This window comes from Linepithema humile, chromosome 7 (genome assembly GCF_040581485.1).
Source record: "Linepithema humile isolate Giens D197 chromosome 7, Lhum_UNIL_v1.0, whole genome shotgun sequence".
Lineage (NCBI taxonomy): Eukaryota > Metazoa > Arthropoda > Insecta > Hymenoptera > Formicidae > Linepithema > Linepithema humile.
The window spans coordinates 7,793,910-7,816,939 of NC_090134.1; the positions used below are offsets into that span (position 1 = coordinate 7,793,910).

Below are 23,030 nucleotides of genomic sequence, written 5' to 3' on the forward strand. Positions count from 1 at the left end.
GTACGACAGCCGAGTATCGCACGATTTACAATATTGTATTTTATTTCATTTTACTTAATCACGCTGTGATATATTTTATCACGATCAGTGTATAAGATTAAATTGTTCATAAGTACAACAGTAAAATTGTAGTAAAATCAAAGATTCGGCATATTTTATAAATATCATTAAATCTGAATACTCTTTTCATTTTAAAAATTATGAGATTCTTAATAAATCAATTGTTACGAAGAAAATTCTTGAAACTTTTGATTTAGTGTTGCGAAAACTAATAGAATTAAAAATAACAAAACAATTGCTATATTTATTTTTTCTATTAATGTGTTTTCTATTACCTGAGAGATAGGATGATTTTATTTTGTCGAAAAACAACGAAAGAATTGCCAATATCGTCGTATTACTTTTCAGATAGAAAAGAAATGAGATTATTGTTGAAACTCATCTTTGCCATTCGTCAAAAGCAGTTTCTTCAATTTAGTATTGCGAAATTTTCATGCGACTTGATTGCTTATGGTCGCTTCAGTGTAAAGCCGGCTTAAGAACACCTACTACGCGCGATTTTAGAAAACATGTTTACATGGCAGTACTGTACTTATATAAAGACATCAAATATTGATACTGTTATAAGTCAGCGGTAGTTCTTCGATATGGTAAGATATTGTAATTCCAATAACATTTTTTCGGCATTAACAATTTGTGGCAATAACATCACAATTAAAGTTAATTATTTTAAACTTATTTTAATTCTTTACTTATTTTATAAAACAATGTTTCAATTCAGGTTTCAAATTACCGAAAATATTTAATTTTATCATACTCCTAAAAAACATATAAGAAATAAGTAGATCATGGTTCAAACATTTTCGATAGTTTTATTTCCTTAGAATCTTTATCCGACATGCCATGATTATTAAATTTCTTTCTCTAAAAACAACAAATAATTGTGTAGATTTCACAAAAAGAAGTTGGCATGAGCTACATAAAAGTGATATTATTTCTGAACATCGGATTAACATTCGCTATCAATTCACAATATGATCAATACATAAATCAACTTCAATTGCCGAATCATGTATACCCGATGCATTATAGAGTCAAGCTAACAGTAAATACCGAATCATCTTATCCCACCCATAACGGTCAAGTTCATATCAATGCGTCCAGTTCTTATTCTAAACAGAAGACATTTAAGCATAAAAGCTTCATGGACAAGGCTGACTAGTATTAATCATAAAAAATTCTCTATTGTGGGCTTTCATGCGATTGGATATGACTGGGAAACTTTGATAACGTATTTCAAAGAACCTGTGCCACTTGAAAATTATATCTTGCGCATTAAATTTAAATCCATTTCTCAAGACAATTTCATTCAAAGCTACTTCCCAGGTAACACCACGGTGTATCCACAAGACAGGTGAGAAAATATATATACTATTTTATTTTACATTTGTACATTAACAAGCTAATATTAAGTTGTTCTTGCGTGTAGCAAAATTGTATTATGTACATATTGTACACATAAATTTTTAAGAAGGCAATTTTCTATAATATCAATATTTCCAATAAATAATTAAAAATGTGCTTAACACGTATTTGTTTTAGACAATTGATTTTGACGCAATTTGGAAAACATGCAGTCCGACAATTGTTTCCATGCTGGGATCATGAAGCATTCAAAGCTACTTTCAAAATTATTATAGAACACTCTGAGCAATACACAGCTCTGTCAAATATGCCGTTATCAAGAAGCTATGATGACGATAATATCATTATGATACGATCAACTTTCGATACCACTCCCATAATGTCTATTCATCAATTGGTGATTGTACTTTTGCCGTTTACTGTAATTCCTAATTCACAATTCCGAACCGTTCACACATGGTGTGAATCTAATGTAGTGTTAACTATGCTATTTACGACCAGTTTTGCAAACAAAGTGCCAAACCACTTGCACCGCTATACAAATATTCCTCCGGAAATTCCTAAGATTGATCACGTCGTAATATGGGATGCACCGTATTCTGAGGCACATTGGGGACTCATCATTCACAAGTAATACACGCAATAAAAAACAGACAATAAATATAAATGCTAATTTAAAAAAAATTTTAAAAATAGTTCAATCGCTACAAAGATTCATTATTTTGTCTTCATAAGATTAAAATTTACTACAGAAAAATTTTATATTTATCTAAATTTTTGCATCTGATTATTAATTCCGAATATATAAATTTCTTTTTTTAACTTTAACTTACAAAATATTTTAGGCATGTCGCGTTTTATTTTATGCAATAGTTATATACCGGAACGTAAATTGATCTTTTCTTTGACATTTATAAAAGATTTCCGTATCAATTAAGTTATAATTCATAAGACAGAACTATTTAAAACAACTATTTTTATGTCCAAGTTGATTATTAAATTAAAAGAGCAAGAAATAACCTGTCCAAGTCACCCACGAAGATATTTCTATATTAGAATTTAAATAATATCGTATAAATAACGTTTGTACAGATATAACAAAAACTTTCTTCTTAACCATATTAATTTTATAAATAATTTTTAGAGAATCAGATGTTATTTATAATAAGGCGACAGATTCTACTATTGTCAAAATTCAAGTGGCCACCTCAGTAGCTAATCAAGTGGCACATCAATGGTTTGGCGGTTTGGTTACGCCAAATTCCTGGACTCACTCATGGCTAAGTAAAAGTTTCGCTATGTTTCTCTCGCACTATGCTTTGGATCAGATAGTTTTATATTTTAATGCAAGCTCAAAAAACATAACACTTAATATCGCGATGCGATACTAATAACAATTCACAAAACATACAAATTTCGTAAATCATTTAGAATCATTACGACAAAAATAATCGTGTTCTGAAATTTTCGTTTATATATATTTAAAATCTAATGTGTCATTTACTTTCCAACAATATACATAAAAAATAGTAAACATATGTTTCAATATAAAAAAACTGTTACAATTTTTTTGAAATGGTTTTAACGATATACATATAATCTAAAGTAATAAGGTAATATATAATTAAAAAAGATATCTTGTTATTTGAATTATTTATATGGTCTTTCAAATATATATTGTGAATATTATGTAAGGAATCATAGTAAAAAAACTCTTTTTAAAGCAAGTTAGTTTATGCACTTAATACTCTAGCATATTTAACAGCACATTCGCAACAAGGCAACAAAGCACGATTTGAATAATTTGAATAATTAAGTAATCGAATAGATCAATGTCGAGAAAATAACACTTTGCGATTATTTATTTATTTATTTATGTATTTATTATTATAAGTAATAATTTTTCGTGTTGCAACTGTGTATTACGAAATAGTTTGATAACTTATTATTTATTTTTAATTTCTGCAAATATTGTTTGCACATTTTTATATATTTTATATTGCATCAATCATTTGAACATTGATGAATCTTTATAAAATGACAAAATCTTGTATTTTGCGCTTTCTATCATATCAATAATCAATTATGTTATATTATTCTCAATTCGTATAGTTTTTGAAAAATTTTTGTGACCAAAGTTCTGCTGATACTATATGACACTTTATCAAAACCGATTGTTTTAATTATGCAGAAAAGTTAATATTTATATATTTATATATATTATATAATGTTCAATCTTAATATTTATAACAGTATGTTAATATTGACCTTATAAATAAAAAACTAACATTCTAACTAAAATTGTGTCTTAAAATCTCTTAATTAGAAAATAACATTATTAATTATTTATTTTCTACAGCATAATCATCTATGATTTTTATTTTTAGTCACGTATAAGTTAAATCAATTTGACGACATTTTAATCATGGAAAAGTTGAATCAAAAGTTTTTCGCGGTTTGAAGAAAAGCTAATGAGAGATATTCTTTATATTGAGATGTATTTGTTGACTAGAAGGACATCTACTACGTATGGCTTTAGAAAATATGTTTATCTAGCAGTATTGTGTTTATAAGAACACATGAAATATTGGCAGTGTCACAAGTCAGTGGTAATCTCTCGATATGGTAAGATAATTGCAATTGTAATATTCTATCGGTATTAACAATTCGTAGCGATAATATGACGATTAAAATTTATTTTTTTATAAAACAATATTCCAATTTTTGCATAATTTATATATAAATATAAACAAATGATCAAGAAATGGAATATTTAAATATCTCACACTCTTCCTCAAAAATATATAAAAAATAAGTAGAACGTAGTTCAAACAGTTCGATGGACGCAGTTTTATTTCCTTAGAACCATATTTATCGGACATATCATGATCATTAAAATTTCTTTCTCTAAGAAAAGCCACAAATATTTGTGTAGATTCCAGAAAAAGCAGTTGGCATAGATTATATAAAAGTGATACTGTTTCTGAGTATCAGATTAACATTCGCTATCGAGACAGCATGTGACGAGTACCTAAATGAACTTCAATTGCCGAACAATGTATATCCGATGCATTATGAAGTCAAGCTAATAGTGGATACCGAATCATCTTATCCCACCCATGTCGGTCAAGTCAATATTAACATTCGTATTCTTTCTGCGACACCAGTTATTATTTTAAATGCAAAAAATTTAAAAATACATAATTTTGGGTCATCGCTGGTTACCGATCAGGGAACCTTTATTGTGGTTGACTCTCATAAGATTGAAGGGGAAAATTTGGCAATACATTTCAATGAACCTGTGCAACCTGGAAAATATACTCTGCGCATTAAATTTGAATCCACTTCTAACGACAATTTTTATCAAAGCCAATTGAACAGTTCTACATTCTTTAAAAAAAACAAGTGGGTAATTATACTATTTTATTTCACATTTGTATATTGAGACAAGCTAATATTCAGCGCTAACAAATTTATTATAATATATTTTACGTATAATTTTTGAGAATAAAGCAATGTTCTATAATATCTATATTAGCGATAATTGATTAAAAATTTATCTAACACTCAGTATCTGTCTAATACACGTATTTGTTTTAGGTTGATTTTAACGCAATTCGGAAAACTTGCGGCCCGACAATTGTTTCCGTGCTGGGATGATCCAGCATTCAAAACCACTTTCGACATTGGTGTAAAACATTCTGAGAAATACACGGCTCTGTCAAATATGCCGTCAAAACAAAATAATGATCAAGATAATGATACCACTATGATATGGTCAGAATTCGACATCACTCCCATGATGTCTATTCATCAATTGGTGATTGTACTACTTGTGCCGTTTACTATAAATTCTAATCCAGAATCACACACCATTTACACATGGTGCAAATCTAATACAATATTAACTATACCATATGCGTACCATATTGCAACCAAAGTGCCAAACTATTTACTCCGCTATACAAATATTTCTTTGGGAATTCCTAAGACTGATCACGTCGTCATATGGGATGCACCGTATTCTGAGGCACATTGGGGACTCATCATTTACAGGTAATACACACAATAAAAAACAGACAATAAATATAAATGCTAATTTAAAAAAAATTTTTTAAATAATTTAATCGCTACAAAAATTAATTATTTTGTCTTCATAAGATTAAAATTAACTACAGAAAAATTTTATATTTATCTAAATTTTTGCATCTGATTATTAACTCGGAATATGTAAATTTCTTTTTTTAACTTTAATTTATAAAATATTTTGGGCATGTCGCATTTTATTTTATGCAATAGTTATGTACCGGAACGTAAATTGATCTTTTCTTTAATATTTATAAAAGATTTTCGTATCAATTAAGTTATAATTTATAAGACGGAACTATTTAGAACAAGTATTTTTATCATCCAAGTTGATTATTAAATCAAAAGCGCAAGAAATAACCCGTCTAAGTCACTCGTGAAGATGTTTCTACATTAGAACTTGAATAATATCGTATAAATAACGTTTGTACAGATATAACAAAAACTTTTTCTGAATCATATTAATTTTATAAATAATTTTTAGCGAATCAGATGTTATTTATGATGAAGCGATAGATTCTACTGTTGTCAAAATTCAAGTGGCCAACACAGTAGCATCTCAAGTGGCACATCAGTGGTTTGGTGGTTTGGTTACACCAAAATCCTGGACTCACTCATGGCTAAGCGAAAGTTTTGCTTTGTTTTTCTCGCGCTATGTTTTGGATCTGGTAATTTCATAGTTTTAATACAAGCTCAAAAAGCATAACACAATATTAATTATAATTCACAAAATACATAAATTTCGCAAATCTTTTAGAACTGTTACGACTAAGATAATTTGATTGAGATTTTCGTGTTTTCTTAAAATCCAATAAATCATGTAGCTATATAAAAATGACACATATAAATTTAAATATAAAAAACTATCACAATTCTTTTGAAATGTTTTAACGATGTATAATTCAAAATAATGCTGTCACTTAGATCCGAGTACTCGACAATTTGGTTATTTCGGGTAATATCCGAATACCCGGGTATCCGAAATATGATAATTGCACACAGTATTGCATTGTAATTGCATTGCTAATACAAAATTATCGCATGTAATCGTATTACATGTAGAAAATAACATAAATACAATTATATTATTTGAAAATATTGTATTTATAATGTTACTTTTTACATTAATATGATTACATGCGATAATTTTTGTATTAGTAATGCAATTAGTATGCAATACGAGTATTACTCGAATACCCGAATCGAGTATTATCCCAGATAACCGAGTAATGGCAGTACCAATCTAAAATAATAATGTTTGATATATAATTTTAAAAAATCTTGTTATTTAAATTCATTTAAATAGTTTTTTAAATTTGTATTGTAAACATTATATAAAGAATTATAGTAAGAAAACAATTTTTAATGTGCTAATTTATGCACTTAATACGCTAGCATTTCTGGTGATAATATATTCAATCATGGCATGTTTATTTCCAGATGCATGAGGAATGGTATGAGATATTCTTCATGACAGTGGAAAATTTACATGATTCGATGCGCGAAGATGATGATATAATGCCTCCAGTTTTGTTCGAAATCAACAGCATCTCTGACATCTTGTCATTAAAATCTACGTCCAATGTTTATCTTAAAGGTACGATGATTTAATTGAAATAAATTTACACTTAAACAGCAATCGGCAAATTTAATTTTAAATGTAACATATTTATCTGAAATACACATTTATACACTGTCGCTAGTCTATAAAAGTGAATAGAAACATATTTAATATTTTTAATAAATCACCCTTTGCAAATTAAAAATATTCAAAAACTTCTGGATGTTAAAGTAAATATATATTTTTAATATACTTAATATTTATTACTTTATGGTGTAAATTATAGGATCTGCTTTACTGCGTATGTTGCAACATATAATAGGAGAAGAAATATTTCGAAAAGGTGTCATGGAGTTTTTAAACAGACAGTGAGTAATACCTGAAATATATATATCGTATATACTATCATATTAATAATATTCATACATTAATTTATATTAAAGTAAATAAAAATTACAAATAATGCAGTTATAAATATTTCCTGACATGAAATTTATTGCTACATTTACTAATGACAATGTTATTTTGCATATTTAGTAAGTATGGATTGGTTACTACGGACGATTTATGGTTTGCTTTGCAAGTTGCTCTAAACGCTACATTAGGATCAAAAGTTGACATTAAAAAAGTGATGGATCCTTGGATGACGCAAAAGGGTTTTCCTTTGGTGACCGTGACGCGAGATTACGTTACTGGCAAAACGAATATTTCGCAACAACCTTACAACACATTTGACATATCTGATACGATATCTGACTCTTCCAAGTGGTGGATTCCTGTGACCTGGACTGAAGAGTCATTTACTACTTTTCATGAAACTAGTCCGACTTTATTTCTAGGACCAGAGGATGAAAATATAAGTATAATAACAAATCCCGATGATTGGATTATAGTTAATTTACAACAAACTGGCAAGTATTGATCACGATAAAGATATTGTAATAAATTTTTCATAAATAATATTCTGCAAATATAATTTGTTATGTTAAAATGTTGCATCTCTTATAAACATAATAAACGTAAATACAATATTATTAGATAAAATATCATAGAAAGAGTATTACTCTATTGTCATTGCAATTATGATAAATCTCACTTTGTACGTAATCATTATTAATGTTCGCAATTTCAAAATTTTATTATCTACAAATTTCATTTCTTTTGTAATACTTTATATATTTTAGACTTTTCCTGCTTTGTATGTGAAAAAAGAATGAAACGCTAATGTTTCAAAATAATTTTTAGTAAATTAATCAAGAAGACTCACTAATCGATAAATTACATATTGTACAACAGGATATTATCGTGTCCATTATGATCGTACCAATTGGGAAAAAATTGCGAATTACTTAAAGAATGACGATGATGCAAATATACACGTACTAAATCGTGCACAAATTATCGACGACATATGTAATATATTCAGTAAAGGGCAAACCGATTGGGCCTTATTCTCTCTTGTTACGAGTTATCTATCGCGAGAAACAAATTATATACCATGGGTTCCCATGCTGAGATGTTTGGATATGCTATCAATATTCTTCCCACTTCCAGAAAGTAAAAAGTTTCAGGTAGACAATAAAAATTTTATGTAGACTATTAGTGAAAGATTCGGTATTATATTTTAAGAAATGCACATATAAAATGTATTAATTATTTTTAGTTACACTTGGCGAGTTATTTCGATTTCATTCTTAATGACATAGGATACGAAGAAGATTCTAACGAGGATGATCTTACGAAAAAGGCGAGATTGATGCTAACATTCTACGCATGTACTCTTGGTAACCCGACATGCAGAAGTACGGCCACCAGGAAATTGAAGAAATTTCTCATAGAACCCAAACATAAGTAATTTTTCTTACAATCACAATTATATTATAACTGTGCATTTCTTGCATCTCGTTCATGCAATGATTCATAAATTGGTATGCTATTATATATTAACATGTATTTTTCTTATTATGGATATTTTAGTATTTTGCCGTGGTGGGAAGATTGGACGTTCTGTTTTGGTATGAAAACGGCAAACATTGTACTTTGGGAGCATATGTTGCAAGTATACGCGGAAAGAAAAAGCAAAACAATGTTAAATTCTTTAGTTTGCGCTGAAGATCCTAGATTCATCATAAAGTTTTTACATACAGTAATAGAGAACAAAACATTGACAGAAAGAGCAGACATACCTGATTTGATTAATGATATTATAAAGCAACATATCCACAACAATGAAATATTTTCTTATATTCTAAATAAGCCTGAATTACTCAAGTAATAATTTTTTATACCACTAAATATTATATATTATTAAGTAAACGAAAGTTTATATTCACTAATATAAGTATACCGTTTTACTTTCCAGTTCTGCAATTGACATATTAGATAATATTATTAACAATTTGTATTATGAGGACCAATTAGATGAAGTAAGTCTTTTAATTTCGCAATTTATACGCATTTGTCGCTTTCTCTCTCTTATTACTAAAGTTGCACTTTACTTAACGCTACAAATGCTTGACAGCATTCTTTTTTCCTTTCTTTCAATGAAGGTGGAAAAAAAAGAACATTTCGAAGCATTTCTAGCGTCAAGTGGGTCGCAATCTAAATTAATATTTTTATATGTTTTAGGTGGATCGCCTTATAAAAACTTCGAATGAAAGTCTTAACAGAATTTATGTATATGAAAATAAGATAGAGCAACGGCGGCAAGAGATCCGAGCTGTGAAGAGTAGCTTTAACAACACATTCGGCAAAATACAATTAAATAATTAATCAATCGAATAAACTAATGTAGAAAGAATAGCATTTTGTGATATATTATTATTATGAGTAATTTTTCACAACTGTGCATTATAAATAAATAAAATAGTTTAATAACTTATTATTTATTTTTAATTTCTGCTAATATTATTTGCATGTTTTTATAATTTTTATGTTGCGTCACTAATTTGAACCATTGATGGATCTTTATAAAATGACAAAATCTCGTGACATTTTGTATTTTCTATCACAATAATCAATTATGTGTTCTCAATTCGTATATTTTTTGAAAAATTTTTGTAAGTAAAGTTTTTTTTGGTATCATATGACACTTTGTCAAAATTGATTATTTTTATTATGCAGGAAAATTAATATTTTTTTATATATATATATTGTGTAATGTTTAGTTTTAATATTTACAATAGTATGTTAATATTGACTTTTTAAATAAAAAACTAATATTCTAATTAAAAGTGTGACTTAAAGTCTCTTAATTAAAGAGAATGGCATTATTATTTATTTATTTTCTACAGTTTATTTATCTAAGACTTTTTCATTTTTAATCGCTTATAAAGCGCTTCAAATCAATTTGACGACATTTTTATCACAGAATTTTCTACATTTATATCAGAATTTATGGTTTCAAAAAGAAATACTAGTATGAGATATCTTATGTATTGAGATTTGCCGATTTGAAGGACTTACTGCATACGATTTCTGAGAAAATACGTTTACTTGGCAGTACTGTATTTATAATATCAAATATTGACAAAGCTGTAAGTCAGTGGTAATCTTTCGAAGTGAGACGAAGGTAAGACAATTGCAATTCTGATAATATTTTTTCGACATTAACGATTTATAGTAGTTACACAATTAAAGTTAATTATTTTATAAAACAATGTTTCAATTTATTTATTTATTTTATATAGTCAAATAGATATACGCTGCTTTTATCTGTGAAATTATTTTTCTTGAAAACGATTGTAAGATCTATTTTCTAGTTTATTTTTTCTAAAAGAAAATCATAAGGCTTAATTATTTTCATCATGTATACATTAGAATATAGTAAAATTACTTTTGCTATGCACTGATATATATTCCTTTCTTTAAACAGAAAAAATGTTTGCATGGACATGTGAACAATATGAGATACATAAAATTGTCATTAAACGTTGGCCTAATAATTGTCGCTTTTTGTATTAAAAATTCGAAAAGTGATTCATTATGTGAAACAAATAATCATTATTTACCGAACGGCATAGTGCCCAAGCTGTATAACATTGAACTCGTGCCGAACATGGAAATAGAGAGCTCGTCTTTTAAAGGCAATTTATTTGTCTGTTTCGAGTTGTGTCATGCAACGCGAAATGTCAGCATTTATTCACTGAATTTGCAAATACAGGAGAAAAAGATATTTTTGTATAATAATATAAATTTAACCCAACAAAAACTGGAAAAATATAATTATGATATTGTAAGGCAGATATTGATCCTTCATTACGAAGAGGAGCTACCAAGAGGAGATTACGTTTTGCTCATAGAGTTCAATGGTATTTATGCTAAAAATACAGGTTTTTACACAAAAGCATACATGAGCCAGGAAGAAAATCAAATGTGAGTAAATGTTAAAATACTAAAAATATATTCTGCACAAAGTATAACTTTGAATATAAACACCATTCATTTTCAATATTATACGCTGAGATCTACGCAATATGTACAGTTAGTTAAGATATGCTTAAATACACATAAATTATAAATAAAAAAATTCAACATTCAATTAAAATTTTATTTATATGTAAATATGTTAACATATCGATCAAGATAATTCTGTTTACTTTTTGTTGATGTAAAATGTACTTTAAATCTAAAAAAAAATTTTTTTTAGATGAAGATAAGAATTTTTTGCATATAAGAAATGCTAACTGCTATTTAATTTTCACTTGTGTATTCTATAATTATCATAAACACACGATGCGCATACATTAAACTTATTGCGTACATATTGTGTATCACAACATGATTATTGCTTGTCAAATATTATACAAAATAATCTTTAAAAGAATTATTAATAATCTATAATAATTAAAAACTTGTCATTATCTAAAGTATATCATAAAAATATAGAGTAGCCGTAATGCAAACAGAGGAAATTATGGCTCGACATATATTTCCGTGCTGGGACGAGCCAGCATTAAAAGCCAATTTTGTTGTGCTTATAAAGCATAATATAAAATACCAAGTCTTGTCAAATATGCCGATAAAACAAACAATAAAGTCGTCCACAAAAAACATGGAACTGTTTGAAAATGATGATATATATTGGACAAAATTTGAAGCCACTCCCTTAATGTCCACCTATCTCATAGCAGCTGTTGTGTTCGATCCTCTTTACATTTCTAACGTTTTCGCATCTAAGATTATTAACGTATGGTGCAGACCGCATTTGGCATCGCAGATACAATTTGTGACCAATATTGCTACAAATATCATTCAGCACTTCGCTCATTACACGTCATCAGTTGACGTTCCAACGATAAATATCGTTCTGTTACCCGATTCTTCAATCTCTAAAATTGTAAGCAGCTGGGCACTCATTATTTTCAGGTAATATATAATTAAAAAGAGATATTAAAACCTAAATTACGTATTCAGAAAAACTCAACATTGAAAAATATTAAGCAAATTTCCAAAACATGCATATTTTCGTATCTAAATACATATAAAAATATGTACGATGCATGCTATTCTCTGCAGGCTTATAAAAAAATATCTATTAGATTATATATTTGCAATAATACTTTTTGATATAATCGTATACCAAAAATGACTTTTAGAGAATCAGATCTTCTCCAATATGATGAAGATATTGCTGGCACAAGAAGAAGGCACATAGCGAATTTATTTACAGAACATGTGGCACGTTATTGGTTTGGTAATCTGGTTACTCCATATCAGTGGTCCCACGTATGGTTAAGAAACGGATTTGCTACATTCTTTGCATCATATATCCACAGTATGGTTAGTTTCTAATGTCAATATATTCCTTTGAATGTCAAAACGTACGGTCGTAAAATGCTAACAAATAACGTTAAGTTAAACTTTAGTTAAGAAACAAAGACACTACGCTAAACTATACAACCGTCTCATAAGAGTTATCCATAATAAATTAAATAATGAGATAAAAAACAGAAACTGCTCGATACTTCTCGCACATTCTTGCTACCATCTTTGGCACTCAATGTTTACATATAAGTCTAGCATAAGTTTAATAACAAATTTATGTTGCCATACTAGGTTCCTAAATTCTGTAAATTTTTTGTTATTCGTTAAAATCACAATATAACGTTTTAACATTGTAAAATTAAATGCGTTAAGATAAAACCATCCAAAAATTAGCATATTTGAATTAAAGTATTAGTGCAACAGTAGTTTTTAAATAAATTCAATAATGTATGATCTTTTAAATAATTATGTTGCACATATTTTAAAAAAGAAAAGATCTTGCTTTACTTTAAAAATTACTTATTTATATTATACATGTAGTTCATATTCATAGCACAAATATTTCTCTTGACAAGTATTCAATCATGTCATAAAACTATCGTCTCTAGATATTTGAACATTGGCAAAGTATGAACTTGCTGGTAGTTAAAGATATTCATTCCGCTCTTGAGTATGATATGCATCACCATGATATACCACCTGTGATACTAAATACCAAAAAATTTCAGTTCTCTCTATTAAAAAATAATACTAGGTGCGCAACTAAGTTTCCGGGTTTCACACATGAATGGCGCTAACGATACATGTAGTCGATATACATGTCTAAAGTTGTGTTTTTTTATTAACTTGGACATCTGTCAACAATAACCAGTCATAATACCAACACATATTGCAACGCAAAAATATTTTTTCTAACAATAAAGATGTCGAGTTTTGTGCCAAATAAACAGCATTTGCGGGAAGCTTTGCTTTTCTGCTTCAACTTGAAAGAAAATGCAGCTGAAGCACGCCGTTTGCTTGAGAAAGCCTACGGCGAACATGCACAATCGAAAACTACTTGTGAAGATTGGTTTAAACGCTTTAGAAATGGCGATTTCGACACTGAGGACAAGGAGCGCTCCGGAAGACCAAAAACATTTGAGGACGCCGATCTGCAAGCGTTATTGGATGAAAATGATACGCAAACACAAGACAACAACAACTGATAAATTTGAACCATGCATTGCTCGAAAAACGGCCAGAATGGGACACGAGACACGAACGAGTGATATTGCAGCACGACAACGTTCCGTGCCATCGCACTTCCATCGTCCAGGACACCATCAAAACGCTGAAATGGGATCTGCTACCGCACCCGCTGTATTCACCAGACCTGGCCCCTTCCAATTATCACTTGTTCCGGTCGATGGCACATGGCTTAGCTGGGCTACACTTGGCCAATTTCGAAGAAGTGCAAAACTGATTGGATAAATGGTTTCGATGCAAAGACGCGTCGTTTTATCGTCGCGGTGATTCATGTATTGCCAGAGAGATGGCAAAAATGTGTAGCTAGCGAGGGACGATACTTTGAATAAACCGTTTTTTGTATTTCTCTTGAAATTTTTCTCCATTTTGCATTGATAAAAAAAAACCCGGAAACTTAATTGCGCACCTAGTAAATATATATCTCACACTATTTCTCAAAAAGGTAAGATCTAAACAAATAAAATTAAATAATCGTCTTCATATTTTTTCCCTGAATATAGTGAAAAGCAGATTTATATCAGCAGAGAATACATTTGTATATTAATATTTCTATATTTAAACATACTTAAAATCATTTTAATGTGAATCTTCGTAGCATCAGCTATATTACGCATGTTGCAATTTCTTATTACTGAAGACGTATTCCGAAAGGGTATTATCTCATATTTAGATACGCAGTAAGTAGCATACTTATATTCAACAGTTATAAACTATATGCGTTTTATTGTATAAGAAATGTCATTCTTTATTAAGCGTTCGTTATTAAACTATAATTTTTTCTCAAATTAACTATTTTTAGTTACGTACATTAAATTCTAAATTGTTAAAAATTAACACATAAATAAGTTTAATACTAGATTTGTATTTTTAAATGTAAAATCTGTTGCATTATTCACTGCTGACAATATAATTTTGCAATCATAGTGCGTATGACTCGGTCACTTCTGACGACTTTTGGTTGAGAATGCAAACTGTTCTCTACAAATCAAATGTGATATCCGATAACTACAAAATAAAAGAAGTGATGGACACTTACACAAAACAAAGTCGTTATCCTTTGGTGCTCGTGAAACGAAATTACACAACTGGCGAAACAATAATATCGCAGAAATGTTTTGCTCCACAAAATGTAATCGATAATACTACATGGTGGATACCAATATCTTTTACTACACAAACGGATCTCGACTTTCTTGACACTACACCTCTTATTTGGTTAAAACCTCAAGATGAAAATATAACCCTTCAGCTTAAACCAAATGATTGGATCGTAGTCAATTTGCAACAATATGGTGAGTAAAATGTTTTGCTTTTCTTTGTTCATTCTCTACAGTATTCTGCACTACTGCTATTGCAATTAAAATAAATCTCATTTAAAATATAATCCATATCAATTTAAATTTAAGAACCGTAGAATAACATACAAATTTTTTATTGTATAATTTTATAATTAATGGTTTGTAACTTACATTCTTTTGTGACATATGCAATTCTTTACATGTTTTGAATATACAAAAAAATGGATAATTAAAAATATCTTCTAATAAATTTTGTAAAAGGTATTTAATAAAACATTGATTTGTTATTCAACAGGATATTACCGTGTTAATTATGATGAAACAAATTGGCGAAGAATTGCGGATTATCTAAACTCTAACGAATATATAAAAATACACACTTTAAATCGTGCACAACTCATCAATGACGCTTTTGCCTTAGTAAGATACAATAAAATCAAGATCTCTATATTCATGAGCATTACAGGATACCTATCGCGAGAAACGAATTACGCAGTATGGTATTCCGTATTCAAAATTTTGGAATTATCGTCAGAGTATTTTCTATTGCCGGAAAGTAGAAATTTGAAGGTAAGTAATATGTGCATCAGATTTTATAAGCATACATAAAAAAAAATATTAAACAATAGGCCGTTTTTGCACGTGTATTAAAAATATCGGTTCCACATATTAATGATTATCGTAACAATTGTCAAGAAAATATATAGCTGAAAAAGTTAGATTACATCTTTTCATGTTTTGCATGTTAAATACTATACCGATTTTTTCATGTGTACGTATGGATACTATGTAAATATAAAAATTATATTACAAGCTAATTGTGTGACATTTTATCCTAAAATAATATAACAGTATTATATAAATACCTCGAGTTTTTTATTATCGTGATTCTGCTGTGTTGCAAGGAAACTTTTTATTAATTAATAAAAATTTTGTAAACGTATATATTATTCAAACATTTGAATCATATCTTTTTATAAAAGCTAAGAAATCAATATAAAATTTACATCATCCAACAATTTTCAGTTACACTTCTCCGAGATTCTCGGTAATCGTCTTGAGAAGTTAGGATATGACGAAGATCCTCACGAACATGATTTTAAAAAACTAGAAAGACTAAATGCTACACATTGGGCATGTTATTTCGGTAATTCAAAATGTAGGAGTGCGGCCACTTTTAAATTGAATAACTATCTCACAAATCCTGCAAACTACAAGTAATTCTTAATCATGATTATTTTATACAGATTTTCTTATATCTCATGCAGTACTTTATAATTCTTATTGTATATATTTTTTTATATTATATATGTATATATGAATTTTTTAATAAATATATTTTAGAATTTTGCCACATTGGCAAGAATGGATATACTGCGCTGGTTTGATGGAAGCAGATATGACTTTTTGGAATAAAACATTTATATTCATAAAGAATTTAATCTCCATAAAAGATAATCAAAGATTGTTAGAATTTCTAGCTTGTGTTGAAGATTCTGAAATTATTATAAATTATTTAAATATTTGGAGAACTTTGCCAGATTCATTAGTGCAAACTTATGGTCTTGATATTATTTTTTATTCCATCGTTAATAAACATGCACGGAACGATAATGTGCTTAATTACATAATAGACCATTTTCATGAACTTATACCTAAGTAATTTTTCTTCAAATACATATTGATCGTAATCATGATACATGTCCATAATTATATGTCCTAATAATAAATATGTTTATTTTTCTGTCGTAGGGCATCACTAAGTTATAATGTAATATATCAGCTTATTCTACACATATATTCTTCAGCACAACTTGACAAGGTAAATTTTATAATCTCTGAAATTTATTTATCTCTGATATTTATTTAGGTTATTCTTATTATAGGTTTCTTAATATTAAATTTATATGTACCTCCATAATATGTCAATTTATATATTTACTTGTTATAGTTATTCTTAAAGCGAGAAAATTATATTTCGCGTTAGATTTTTCTGATGCGAAATTAAAATACTGCTTAGCGATAAATATTTTAAAATTATCTATTTTAGGTAGAACACTTGGCAAGTATTGAGTTCAAGTCACAACCAGATATTTGGATTGAAATTCAAGATATAATAGAAGTGCGTAAGTATAATCTAGCATTTCAACAAAATTTCTTTGGCGAACCTAGCTAGCGAATCTAGCATTTCAACAAAATTTCTTTGGTCGTAAAACCAAGAAGACAAGCTTGAACGTTTTAAATTTTAATCTAAGTTAAATTAATCAAAAAAATAATTGCAATATGAAATACAAATTTATCTATTATTTTTTATATTGTATTATGTTTATATATTTGTATTATATATTGTATTAATAATCAAAACTATTAATACAATCTTAGAATGCGCTTTTTTAAGCGCACTTTTGTATTCAATTGACAATAAATTATACGTTACGATTTTATAGGGTTTTATAGTGTTCTCTTTTTTCAAACATTTTTCTGATTCAGAAATATTCTTGGACGATAAGTAAAAACAATTAATAATAATCAAAAATACTAATAATTCTTTACTGTCTGAATCGTTTTCACGATTAATTAGATTAAGCTATAATTACATTAATTGTAATTCTATCTTCAATTATTTTATGATAAATTGGTATCAAAAAAGTATTTTAATAAAGCTAAATATAATATGATAGTAGTGTAAAATAAATAATATAAAATTTAAAAAACGCGCAATATATATAATATAATATGTTCGTGAACCTAGCATATCATTTTCCAGCAGATCAAAAATAAAAGAGAGTTCTTGTCGCATGCAGTCGAGTTCTATAGTTCCTTATAGTTTTTAGTAATAGTTCTGGTGATTTTATCCAAAAAAACACCAATCGAAAAAATGATCTGCTAACTTCCCGTAGCAGATCATTTTCTAGCAGATCAAAAATAAAAGAGAGTTCTTGTCGCATGCAGTCGAGTTCTATAGTTCCTGATAGTTTTTAATGATAGTTCTGGTGATTTTATAAAAAAAAACACCGATCGAAAAAAATGATCTGCTACGGAAAGTTAGCAGATAAAAAATAGAGGACACTGAACATATATGTGATATGCTGGCCGTATATTGATAGTTCTGTTGATAATTAAAGAATTTTCGTGTAGTTCTGAGCCAGTACATTGCTTTTCCAAAGAGTTCTGACGACTAAAATAATTAGAAAATTTTTTAACAATTATTTTACCCGAAAAACACGCATTTTTGTACATATATGTGATATGCTGGCCGCATATTGATAGTTCTGCTAAAAATTAGACAGTTCTCTTCTAGTTCTGGGCGAGTAAATTGCTTTTCCAAAAAGTTCTGACGACTAAAATAATTAGAAAATTTTTTAAACAATTATTTTACCCGAAAAACACGCATTTTTTAGTATATGTGTGATATGCTGGCCGTATATTGATAGTTCTGTTAATAATTAAAGAGTTTTCGTGTAGTTCTGGGCGAGTACATTGCTTTTTCAAAGAGTTCTGACGACTAAAATAATTAGAAAATTTTCGGGGAGTAGCTTCGGAAAGTAGAGAAGGACAGACATATATGTTGCGAAAATGCGTGTTTTTCGGGTAAAATAATTGTTTAAAAAATTTTCTAATTATTTTAGTCGTCAGAACTCTTTGAAAAAGCAATGTACTCGCCCAGAACTACACGAAAACTCTTTAATTATTAACAGAACTATCAATATACGGCCAGCATATCACACATATGCTCAAAAATGCGTGTTTTTCGGGTAAATTAATTGTTTAAAAAATTTTCTAATTATTTTAGTCGTCAGAACTCTTTGGAAAAGCAATGTACTCGCCCAGAACTAGAAGAGAACTGTCTAATTTTTAGCAGAACTATCAATATGCGGTCAGCATATCACACATATGCTCAAAAATGCGCGTTTTTCGGGTAAATTAATTGTTTAAAAAATTTTCTAATTATTTTAGTCGTCAGAACTCTTTGGAAAAGCAATGTACTTGCCCAGAACTGCACGAAAACTCTTTAATTATTAACAGAACTATCAATATACGGCCAGCATATCACACATATACTAAAAAATGTGTGTTTTTCGGGTAAAATAATTGTTTAAAAAATTTTCTAATTATTTTAGTCGTCAGAACTTTTTGGAAAAGCAATGTACTCGCCCAGAACTAGAAGAGAACTGTCTAATTTTTAGCAGAACTATCAATATGCGGCCAGCATATCACATATATGTACAAAAATGCGTGTTTTTCGGGTAAAATAATTGTTTAAAAAATTTTCTAATTATTTTAGTCGTCAGAACTCTTTGGAAAAGCAATGTACTCGCCCAGAACTAGAAGAGAACTGTCTAATTTTTAGCAGAACTATCAATATGCGGCCAGCATATCACACATATGCTCAAAAATGCGCGTTTTTCGGGTAAATTAATTGTTTAAAAAATTTTCTAATTATTTTAGTCGTCAGAACTCTTTGGAAAAGCAATGTACTTGCCCAGAACTACACGAAAACTCTTTAATTATTAACAGAACTATCAATATACGGCCAGCATATCACACATATACTAAAAAATGCGTGTTTTTCGGGTAAAATAATTGTTTAAAAAATTTTCTAATTATTTTAGTCGTCAGAACTTTTTGGAAAAGCAATGTACTCGCCCAGAACTAGAAGAGAACTGTCTAATTTTTAGCAGAACTATCAATATGCGGCCAGCATATCACATATATGTACAAAAATGCGTGTTTTTCGGGTAAAATAATTGTTAAAAAATTTTCTAATTATTTTAGTCGTCAGAACTCTTTGGAAAAGCAATGTACTGGCTCAGAACTACACGAAAACTCTTTAATTATCAACAGAACTATCAATATACGGCCAGCATATCACATATATGTTCAGTGTCCTCTATTTTTTATCTGCTAACTTTCCGTAGCAGATCATTTTTTTCGATCGGTGTTTTTTTTTATAAAATCACCAGAACTATCATTAAAAACTATCAGGAACTATAGAACTCGACTGCATGCGACAAGAACTCTCTCTTATTTTTGATCTGCTAGAAAATGATCTGCTACGGGAAGTTAGCAGATCATTTTTTCGATTGGTGTTTTTTTGGATAAAATCACCAGAACTATTACTAAAAACTATAAGGAACTATAGAACTCGACTGCATGCGACAAGAACTCTCTTTTATTTTTGATCTGCTGGAAAATGATATGCTAGGTTCACGAACATTAATATAATGACATAATATTTATTATACAATATGATAATATATAACTGCAATTATGTCTTAATACAATTACAATATACGCAATACAATATATCAGACAATCAAAAACAAACTTTGGTACATTTAAAACATATAAGGTAAATGTCGCAGTGAGACCGGATAAGAGAGTTAATTATTATAGAAGATATAATTCCTTTTGTGATCAAAGGAATCTCACACAAATTTGAAACCAAAACTTAATAAACGACGATGGTTGATTAAAATAATTGGACATAAAAATATATTTCACAGAAGAATATTATATTTATAAATATTAAAAAATTGTTTTGTTCATATAAAGTCGCAGATTGAGACTTATTCAGCCACTGGGACATTTATCTTATTACAAGTTCCTTTAATAATATATTGTATTCTGTACTACACTCTGAAATAATGTACACAAGATAATATAAAATAGAAATAATATTTTAATAAAATTGTTTAAACGTTTAAACGTTTTATGAATAATGCAAAAAACTTTATTCAAAAAGAGCCGAACAATACGGTTTTTTTTGCAATAGAAATTTGTACTTTATTCCAAAGTAACTCAGAAAATATTAATATTTTTATAGTAAAAGTTATTAATCTAAATATTTAAACGTTCAAACGTCGAAATTGTTTTATAATTTGCGCAAGAAATATCTTCCGGTTTTTTAGAAGAGAATCTTGCTGTTTGCCCACCCGAAATTTTTCAGTCATTATCTTAGCCATCAACAAACTACAAACTAACTGCCAAAGCAGAAGTTTCAGAGTTTGTCGATACAAAGAATTAGAAAAAATACAGAATTTGTATAAAATTTTAAGACCCTATTTAACAGAAAATCCTACCTAATAAAAAATCAACCTAAACCAGAAATTCTATCTAATAAAAAATCCTACCTAACAGAAAAACCTGATATAAAATTCTACCTAAAAGAAAATATCTAATACAACAATTATTTAATAAAAAAATTGGGTTTAATTTCGCGTCACTTATATACTCATGTGTGCAAATTATATTTCTTAAAAAAATTCAAGAGAAAATTTTTCACAATTCGCATGTCTGTTTCGGGAGCTTTTCCCGACCGAAATTTGTTGATAGCCGATCATTATTTCGTGATCGATCAATATCAACATTGTTTCGAGATTCGTGCTCGACCATTATCAATGGGACCACGAATTTCGAATTTCCATGCTCGACCATGGGATCAATTATGCCACGGGACCATGGATGCATGAGTAGGCTAGGAAACATTTCGAAGAAATTGATATATAGAAAGTATAAATATATTTCAAAATAAATAATCAAAAGTGCGCTCTTTTATTAAATAAATAATTTCGAATGTAACATCAATTTTCAATGTTTGCCGCGTTTGTGTAAAACACATCCTTTTTATTTTTAATTTATATTTATATATGCATGTGTATACGCATGTGTATTTAAAAAAATTTTTAATATATTGGATTATTCGAAAAGTTTGTAGCAATTTTTATGACTAAATCCAAAACAATTATATGTTTGGATCTATTTTTATTCAATAATATAAAATACGTACCGTTGTTTTCGACAACATTTGGCTATCTTTAATAACTTATGTATGCACATTACTAAATAAATGGACATATAAATATATAAACATTGTTTTTGATTTTGTCATAAAAAATGTCTATAAACTTTCCAAATAACTTAATATATCTTGCTCTATTCGTTATTCATAAATTACATTTATAAAATGTTCCAGTGTTAAATATTCATCAACGAATCTAAGTCCTAGCCCACCCATTTTAAAATAATGGATCTTATATATTTGTTATGTTTCTATCTATAATATTTTTGTGTATAAATTTTTGGTTGTGTTCAAAATAATTATAAAAAACATGTTAACAGATAAATATGTATATATAAAATATATATAACGCATGTGATAAATATAATTTAAATTTTTCAAAATAATAAATAATTTGTTCTTCTAGAAACTAATACAAAATTTAAAATATTTTGCAATGTGCAAACTTAATTTTTTATAAAATCAATATCGCGCGCGTATACGCTCCACAATGTATTAAATTTTATAATATGTATCTTATATTATAGATCCATTATATTAACAACAATCAAGACAAATTAAATTCACTCACCGATCGATGCGCACCAGCGGAGTTGTCGTTCTGTTGATCTGCATAGTTGATCTGTAAAATACGAAAATAATTCCAGATTACAGATATGTTCAAAATAATTAATGTTTGTAAAATTATAATTACATTAAACTTTTAATTCATTTATCTAAGCAAATATCTAATTTAAAAAATATTGAAAAAAGTTTAATTATTTGAAAAAATAATAAATACTTTCAAAAAATTTCCAATAAAGATAAATATTAACTAATGTAAATATTTTAATGTATATTTTAAGTC

General features: G+C 28.4%; 2 protein-coding genes across 2 annotated transcripts in view; one reads left to right on the forward strand and one right to left on the reverse strand.

Moving 5' to 3' along the window:
- The window catches only part of LOC105675684 (G-protein coupled receptor Mth2-like), a 76,130-nt gene that overhangs the window by 18,877 nt on the left and 34,223 nt on the right, over positions 1-23,030 (reverse strand). Inside the window, exon 4 of the mRNA XM_067359869.1 lies at positions 22,755-22,805. The gene's annotated coding sequence lies outside the window, so the exon portion shown is untranslated. The remainder of the gene's footprint in view (positions 1-22,754; positions 22,806-23,030) is intronic.
- On the forward strand, positions 319-17,825 carry LOC105675672 (putative aminopeptidase-2). The gene is made up of 28 exons (XM_067359027.1): positions 319-650; positions 950-1,414; positions 1,603-2,055; positions 2,570-2,709; positions 3,813-4,050; positions 4,361-4,830; positions 5,026-5,481; positions 5,996-6,179; positions 6,952-7,108; positions 7,359-7,440; positions 7,610-7,983; positions 8,369-8,643; positions 8,736-8,923; positions 9,050-9,343; positions 9,435-9,498; positions 9,701-9,835; positions 10,947-11,446; positions 11,960-12,439; positions 12,670-12,853; positions 13,447-13,586; positions 14,494-14,525; positions 14,679-14,760; positions 15,008-15,375; positions 15,677-15,951; positions 16,408-16,598; positions 16,726-17,040; positions 17,134-17,203; positions 17,432-17,825. The coding sequence occupies exons 5-28, from the start codon at positions 4,048-4,050 to the stop codon at positions 17,555-17,557; spliced, it is 5,445 nt and encodes a 1,814-aa protein (XP_067215128.1). The 5' UTR covers positions 319-650; positions 950-1,414; positions 1,603-2,055; positions 2,570-2,709; positions 3,813-4,047; the 3' UTR covers positions 17,558-17,825.

Bases quoted from the DNA above. Each gene is read 5' to 3' on its own strand.
- LOC105675672 (XM_067359027.1), top strand. The intron at 7,441-7,609 runs GTGAGTAATACC...TTGCATATTTAG, and splicing joins ATGGAGTTTTTAAACAGACA to TAAGTATGGATTGGTTACTA. The intron at 14,761-15,007 runs GTAAGTAGCATA...TTGCAATCATAG, and splicing joins ATCTCATATTTAGATACGCA to TGCGTATGACTCGGTCACTT.